We start from the raw sequence: 8,165 nt of genomic DNA on the forward strand, positions 1-8,165 counted from the left end.
TCAGAAATTGCAAATCTTCATTTTTAATAGGGAAAAAATCTTATTTCCCTTCTTTTTATTTTTTCCTCTTGAAAGAACTCTTCAATTATAGGAAAAGCCTTCATTGTCTTCTGTGATTCCCAAGTCTGTTGCAGTGGAAATACATCCTCAGGCATGTCTGTTAGGCTCTATCGTATCAGAGAGATATTTGGCTCAGGTTTGGTTTTTGGTTTTTTTTTTTTTTCTTTCTGCGCAGGTTCACCCTTTCTTAAATTTATTGGTCATAAATATCCAGAAGAATTAATTGCTAATAAAGAAATGAGGGCCCTGTTACAGTGAACAGGTTTCCATGTGCAGTTCAACTTTTGACTCCCCAAAGGTCAGGCATGTGTGTAAGTGCTTTATTGGACAGAAATGGGGACGTGAAATGCAGCTTACACACCATGGGGAGCATACGGGTGTGAGGGGAGCACTGCCATCCATCAGGTACTGGTGTCACGACGAAGCAGGTGGCACAGGCTGCAGCCACGGGAACCCTGTGCTGGGGAATTTGTGTTCCTCTGTGCAAGGAGCTCTCTGAACCCAGGGTTACACAGCTGCTGCATCACAGGGAAACACGAGTGAGCCAGGGAAGACAATTGTGAGAAGAATTTTGTTTCTGATCACTGTGCATTTTGTTAATTAGTGAATTAAAATAGTTTTATTTTTACCAAAACCAGATAATCTTTATTCCAGTAAAGACAACTGTTGACTTGATGTACATATATATATTATTTGAATGGTTTATATCCTTTTGCTCTAACTACATAAAATGGAAACATGTTGCAAGTTCTGTCATTCCAATGTACAAAATAAATTACTTTTCCCTGCATGCTGCCTGGGTATGTTGTGATTTGAATTAAGAGTTATATTTGAATTGCCTTATTCAAGAGGTTGTATGTTACCTAACTGGGGAATGACCTGGCACTGTTCATCGCATTACATGTGTACTTGATGCTGTGTTATGTCAAATTCAGATGAGTTGTCTGTCATCTATGTATTCTGTGGGAGACCTTTTATCTTGTTAAGCCGTGATATGTAAACTTCTCATTGCCTGAAATAGTCAGACTTGTATAAATCAGTGTCTTCAGCTGTTTTCCTGATTTTATCACATTTCCCAACACAAAATATAGATGTTTGTAAATTCTTCATTCATTTTGTCTGTTTTTATGTATGAGGCTTTTTTAATCTGGCAAAGAATTAAGATAAGGCAGCTTCCCCTGAATTTTTCAATCAAGGCTCAGTTACATTTCTATCCCTCAGCGCAATGCAACAACCAATTTTCAGCAGCTACAATTGGAATTAGGGATGTATGTTTATTGCTATTATCTTTTCTGGCTCAGATGGGCCATTATCATTGCAGAATACAATGATTAATCACAAGCCACATGTGATGCTTCTGTAGTGACAGCCCCCCGGGGACCAGGCGTTTTACAGCAGCTTCTTCAGGCCCCACACCTCCACCACACTGTGAGTCAAGCGGGAAGGGAGAGGGCAGATATCTCCACCACAGCCAGACAGCCGAGAGAGAGATCCTGCTTACTAACCCTGGCTCCAAGGTGCTTTTTATCCTTACACAAGGGACCCCAAAACAGTGCCATCTGCCTCCCGGCCATAAAACTGCGTCTTGTCCATTCATTAACCCCACAGCTGCAGCACATCTCTGAAGATCAACATCCCGTCCTGACACTGTGTTGTGCAAAATCCCCTACGATGGCAGCTCCCACAGTGTCTGCTGAAGCAGTGTGTGGGGTTTTTTCCAGCTTTGGTTTCCAGCCATGGGATCGCGTTATTCCACAGCTGGCTAATAGCAATGTGCTCCCCATCTAGACACCAGTATACCACATACCAGTCGGATACTTTGGAAAGCACTGTTGAAAGAAGCAGTACAAAGTAGGCACAAATCTGTTTCAGTGGTGGCACAAGAGGTGACCCAATAACCCCCTGCAGTGGGGTTCACTAGCTCTGCTGTGTCACCCCACTTTTTCCCCTCAGACACAACTATGTCTTCTGGCTGCAGCACCATGCAGCCAATAAGCAGATCTGTTTGCGGGACCGACCCCCAGAAGTCCTTCTCCAGCTCTCAGCTGACAGGGGTATTTCTGGGCATTTTCCCTTGATGCATAAAATGTAAATTAAAACAGTTGTTGTGAGCATTAAAACACTCTTGCCAAAGCTAGCCACAGTCCCTGCTCAGTTGTACAGGTTCCACATCATCCTAAACACGAGCAGCATAAATGTTTCAGGCATATGAAACCACACTGAGGTGTCTCACTCGTGGGTAAAAGCCCCACTGTGCTCTGCCCACTCCTCCAGTATTTGACTATGGCTGCATAACTGTGATGTATGAAACGAGATATTTTTTATCTCTAGTAACCATAGAAACACATGGTCAGGGAAGTAAATGCCTGGAGCAGGACGAGCCATGGTCCAGGGTTATTGATTCCCTTCCTAGGACTTTGAGGGCTAAAAATTTCCTATCCCATCCAGAAAGCACCTCACTTATTTTATTTTCCCCTCTTTAGCTTTGGCAAGCTTCAGGTTTGAAGGATGCTGCTGGCAAAAGGGAGATGGACTGGGAAGGACTAGGGTAGTGCAGAGAGACAGCTCTGTGCAGCACCTCAGAGAAGACCAAAAAAAAGAGGAATGGTGAAATCAGTTTTGCTACAGGCACCTCTTTTTATTTTTTAAAGAGGGTAAAAATGCTAATTTTTACCTTATCCACTCACGGGCTCTCAGCGTGACCCCTCAAGTGTTGTGGTAACGTCTCCCATTCCTTGCTCTCATTGCTGCTGCTGGAAGGCACCACCTGCAAGTCACAGGCTCAGTCCCAGCAGCAGGAGAGGAAAAGACCCCACGGCTTTGGGTACGGTCCTCGCAGCACCCCGACGCTCCCTCACCCCCGTTCTCCTCATCTTAACCTGCCTCGCCCTTGGGTCTGCTGGCACAGCTCGCACTGCACGAGCTGCCCCTGCAGGGTGGTGTGCGGCCCCGCGTGTGCACGGGGACATCCCCAGGTGTGCAAAGGGACATCATCCCCGGGCGTGTCAGGGGACATCCCGAGGGACGCGGTTTCTCTGCAGCTGCCCTGACCTAGCCCGGGTCTGGCCGTGCTCCAAGCCAAGGCTGGGCTGGGCCCCTCCCTTGCTGCTCCTGTCACTCTTGGCCTGGAGGGGCTACCTTGGGGGTTGGGAGGCCAACCAAAAAAACAGGAAAAGTGAAAATTCAAAATAAGCCTCAAGATTGGGGTGGATGAGTTGGGCTTGTCCTGCCCCGGTGCAGAGCCGGCTCTTCCCGCTGCCCGTGGGGGCCTCCAGGCCGGGGCGCGGCCGCCGGTGCTCGGCCGGGTGCGGGAAGGGCGGGGGCGCTGCCGGCCCTGCCTGGGACAGGGGTGCTGAGGGCGGGCTCAGTACCGTGGGGCTCACTGCTGTAAAGCACCGGGTCGGGCCAGTTACGCCCCGCCGCGGTCTTCCTAGGCCAGGGGTAGGAGCCTGCCCCGCCTGTGCCCCCGTGTTCGCAGACCCGACTCCCCGCTCCGGCTGAGGCCGCGCACAACCCGCTGCACGTAACCCGGCGGGTCGGGCCCGTGGGAGGCACAGCCCCGCCCCCTCGCGTCGCGAGGCCCCGCCGCCGTTCTCTATTGGCTGCGGAGCGGCCGCGTTTCCCGCGCGCGCGGCGGCATGGCGGGGGAGCGGGCGGCGGGGCTGGTGCGGGAGCTGCACCGCGCTGCCGGCGGGCACCTGCCGCCCTTCCGGGTGAGCGGGGCTGCCGGGGCCGGGGCGGCGGGACGGGCCCCAGGGGCGGCCTGCTCTCGCTGACCGTGCCCGGTATTGCAGGTGGAGGAGCTGCGGCAGGCGCTGGAAGAGATGCGGGCGCTGTACGAGCAGAACCAGGCGGACGTGTGAGTGTCGCGGCCAGTCCCGGGACGGCGCGTCCCGCAGAGCCCTGGCAGTGCCCACCAGCCGCCCCGCATCCCTGTAACGCGGCTCTTCCTCTGCCAGGTCCGAAGCGAAGGCGGGACGGACGGACTTGATTTTCCTCATCCGGTTTCGGCACTGCTGCCTGCTCCGAAACCAGCGCTGCATCCTGGCCTACCTGTGAGTGCCGCGGGGGCTGCCGGGGCCCCGGAGCGCAGGCTCATCCCCGCCGGCACAGGGAGGGTCCCCAAACACTGGTCGGTGGGACTCTAGGCCCAGGAGAGTGGTTCCCCAGTGAGGTGCATTTAGCAGGGCAGCAGCGGGGCTGGCTCCCTTGGCGTTCATTGCTGGTACCACTGAACGCCACCACAAAGACAAGGGCCTGTTTCCTCCATGTCTTTAAAAGTTTCAGTCACTGGCCAGGCCAAAAATCTCATATTTTAAAGGAAGGAGGGTGGAATGACCCAAGTTTATCCTCTCTGAGAGCAGGCTGGGGCATCAGTGTTGCCCAGGGATATTGCCAGTGCTCACATCAGCAAACATGCTGAGTTTGCCCCTTTTTCTTTTTTCTTTCCCCAGGTATGACCGGTTGCTGCGGATCCGAGCACTAAGGTGGGAGTATGGCAGTGTCCTGCCAAACACCATCCAGTTCCACATGTCAGCTGAGGAAGTGAGTCAGCCTTGCCTTAAACTCTTGCCCTCTTTCAGCGTACTCCTCCTGATGGATTATCTATTTAGTAGTCAAAATAGGGTAGACTAGTGTCCCCTGACTACAAACATGAGTGACTTCCTGTAAATACTGATTCGTTCATTCATTGTCTATGGGTAGAATCCTAAAAGGTGAAACTGACACTTGGTGCTTTTAAGGATCAGGTGGTCTTCACTAGATCAGCCTTGTAGCCAGCAGACCTAGGTCTTCACACACTGCTTTCAAATGCCACCTCAAGACCAATGTACAGAGCTGCTAACATTAGCAACATGTGTCCTACCCTGAATCCAGATTGCTCCGCCTCTGGGACAGTTTTTCCCTTTAGAACAGCTTGCATTCACCTTTGGCTGGCATGACCCTGCTTGGGAACAGTGGTCTGACAGCACAAATAAACAAGATCTCACTCACTGGGGTCCTGTCTTTCAGCACTGGCTGTTCAGCTTTGCCTGAGCGATCACTGTTAATGTCTGCAGGTGGAGTGGTTCAGTCGCTACAAAAAGTCTCTGGCTACCTACATGAGGTCAGTAGGAGGAGAGGAGGGGTTGGACCTTACACAGGACATAAAACCTCCTAAAAGCCTGTACATCGAAGTAAGTACAAATCGGCTGTTTCTGTCTGTGAACAAACATTTTGCCCAACCATCTTTCTTTAGAGAATTTCACCCCAATCCCAAGATAGAAGGTCATTGAGCAAAGCCTTCAAGAGCACCAAACCTTCTACAAGCTCCTGCATTTTATTCCTTATACTCTGCCTGCCACTGTTTTACTTCCTCTTCTACTGAGGGCTCCAAGAAGGTTGAAAGATGGCATTTCTAGTACACAGGGAACTGGTGTGGTGGGGTGAATGATATGAATCCCAGAGAGAAGTTTTTGCAGCATTTTGCAGAAACTTAACAAACCCTCAGATCAACTAGAAACCTTGTTCCTCACGTTAAGGATTGTTAACTAGTTTTCTTTGTTGTTATTTCAAATGGATTCTGATAGTTGAGACTATAAATCATTTTATGCAATTGATACAACAAAATAAGAGAAATCAGAGCCTGTAGCTGAAGTGCTCTGTTCTGATGTTCTCTTCAAAAGAACACATAATGGCAATCAGCCTGCTCGTTAACACAGTTTCAGTGTTAACAGATTGTCATTTTCTGGTATGTGGGGGTGGAGGTTCTCCTGGAAGTGCTGCTGCTGTTCCCCAGACCCTGTCTCTCGTGCTGCTCTTCCTCTAGTCTCTGTGGAGGACTGGGCTGATCTGCTCACTGGTGCTTCTTGCTCCAGACAGAGGCAGGAAGAGAACATCAGGGAGAGTCCACAGACTGTGGGATCAGTGCAGTTCTGCATTTCCAGGTCTGCTCTATATTGAGGCTCCTGCAGGCGGGTAGGAATGTGTCCATACTTAGAGTTGTAGGGCACATATTGTAAGTCAGCAGTGATATCTAGTTTTCTATGGGAGATCTGATGATCTGAAAGCTGCATTTTATCGTTGTAGGTGCGGTGTTTAAGAGACTATGGAGAATTTGAGATCGATGATGGTACCACTGTCCTGTTGAAGAAGAATAGCCAGGTACTTGTGTCAAGAGTGTGGTCTGTTCTTTTTCTTCCCTTTCTCTCCCTGCTTATCCCAGTTTTGCAGCACATCACAGGTCCTGCCTGTAAAGCTCCTTGCACACATTGCAAACTGTCTGCATGGCTCAGGACTGCAGTTCAGCTCTGCCTGATCTCATACCAGGATGCAGCAGACAAACAGAGCTAGTTGTGTGCAGCAACAAATCTAGTCTGCCTGGGTTTCAAGGAAGATTTTTGTTTCTGTGCAGCACTTTTTACCCCGCTGGAAATGTGAGCAGCTAATCCGACAAGGAGTCCTTGAGCACATCCTGTCCTAAGTGTGCAGGATGGACAACCCTTGCTTGGTGGCCTGCCCACAACAGGGACTGAACTCCTCAGCTTTTCTGCAGTGGACACCCTGCCCACTCTTAACGGCCTTTGATACCTGACATGAAGATCAGCCCTCAGTTTATAAAGTATGCAAACCACACTGGCCAGCTCTTCATGACCAAAGGATGCATACTGGTAATGTAGTGATCCTGGGAACACAGCACAGTGGGAGGCGAGGGGTGGGGAAGGGGCATTATTCAAGCCCCACAGCTACAAGTAGGTTTTGTGAATTCCTTTTTGTTTAGAGAAGTTTTTTCACACTGTGCATGCGCGACTAAAAGACCAACAGGCTGGGGTCTGGAAGGCAGGAGAGCTCTATGGTTCCAAAATAAAGAACTGCTTCAGCCTTCAATTTAATGTTTTTCAGGAGTTAATGTTGTGTCCATTAAACACGCTGACCTGGCTCTCTGGTCCAACCCATCTTGACCCTGCAGGGTAATAATCAACTGGTTATTTAGGTGTCTCAGTGGAGCTGCTCTTCCAAGTGTCAGACAAGGGTGCGTGAGCTTCTTTCTAGGATTAGACATGACGCCTTGTCTCCTACCAGAGGCCTGTAAATGTTGTTTCTCAAGGTGCTGAGTGAATGAGCACTGCAATCTCAATCATGAGCCTGGCCAGGGTTGCTCCCAGCATGTTTAGGCTGTGCCTCTGTCCCTGTATGAAGAGTCTCCTTCCCAGCACAGGTCTGGCAGGGCGTGGGGATCATTTGGAGTAGGGGTGGGAAAGGGAGGAAAGGGTTTTAAGGATTCCAGTTAGCACAAAACTAGAGCAAAGCTGAAGAGCTGCTTTCCTTGTTTGCTTTTTCTAATAGAGCTGTTCACTCTTTGAGTAGTGGCTGAGAGATAACATATCCAAAAATATAAGCTCTAGGTAAGACTAGAGGTTTGTCTAGCCCCTCTCTCTGACAGGAGCCAAACAGCAAATACTTACGGAAGAATAGAAGAACAGGATAAATGCCTGAGGTGCTACTACATTGCTCTCCCAGCCAAGGAAACTCCCTGCCTTAGCCCACACCCTCTGAGGGGCTTCCCTCATGGCCCTTGTCAAGGGACCCCAAGGCAAAGAAACAGGAGCCTCAGCTGCCTTCCAGCAGGACAGAAAAAGCATGTTTAGAACAAGGAGCCATCTCCTGTCACAGTCCCAGAGCAGGGAACCCCTCTGCCCTGGCAGGCTGGGATTTAAAAGGCAGTGGCTAAGTTTTAGCTCATAGCCAATTTATCTCCTTTTATTCTTGAACCAATGACAGCTTGCGTTATCTTTAAGCCCTCTTTTTAGCGGTGACTTTGTCCAGCTTCTGCTTTGCTACCCTGATCCTGTCAGGCTTATCTAGTGTCTCTTGTGCAGTAGTCTCCAGGGCCCCCAAAATCCTAGGAGTCCTTTCACAGCTGATGGCAACCATAGCCCCCATGTAAACACCCTCTGCTCTGCACAGAGCAAGGCAGGGGCACTGTGACAATGATGCATCCTCCATGCAGAGGGTAACACCCTGGGTAAATAGATAAATTGAGTATTTGCTGGTGTGAATGCTTGGCTTTGTGGCCTTTTAGATAACTTATTTTGGCAAGAGCAGTACTCACTGCCAGTGTGTGAAGG

At 49.9% G+C, this 8,165-nt stretch overlaps 1 protein-coding gene across 2 annotated transcripts; it reads left to right on the forward strand.

Annotated features, from left to right (window-relative positions):
* The first annotated feature begins 3,571 nt into the window (after positions 1–3,571).
* On the forward strand, positions 3,572–6,924 carry GINS1 (GINS complex subunit 1). Of its 2 annotated transcripts, XM_082048772.1 has the most exons (7): positions 3,634–3,773; positions 3,855–3,919; positions 4,020–4,115; positions 4,515–4,605; positions 5,118–5,234; positions 6,127–6,201; positions 6,452–6,924. In XM_082048772.1, the coding sequence occupies exons 1-7, from the start codon at positions 3,699–3,701 to the stop codon at positions 6,518–6,520; spliced, it is 588 nt and encodes a 195-aa protein (XP_081904898.1). In that variant the 5' UTR covers positions 3,634–3,698; the 3' UTR covers positions 6,521–6,924. The 2 variants fall into 2 exon arrangements, with proteins under 2 accessions (XP_081904899.1, XP_081904898.1); XM_082048773.1 differs by lacking the exon at positions 5,118–5,234 and having other exon boundaries at positions 3,572–3,773.
* Positions 6,925–8,165: the final 1,241 nt, after the last annotated feature.

This window comes from Streptopelia decaocto, assembly GCF_964273445.1.
Source record: "Streptopelia decaocto genome assembly, chromosome: 3".
Classification (NCBI taxonomy): domain Eukaryota; kingdom Metazoa; phylum Chordata; class Aves; order Columbiformes; family Columbidae; genus Streptopelia; species Streptopelia decaocto.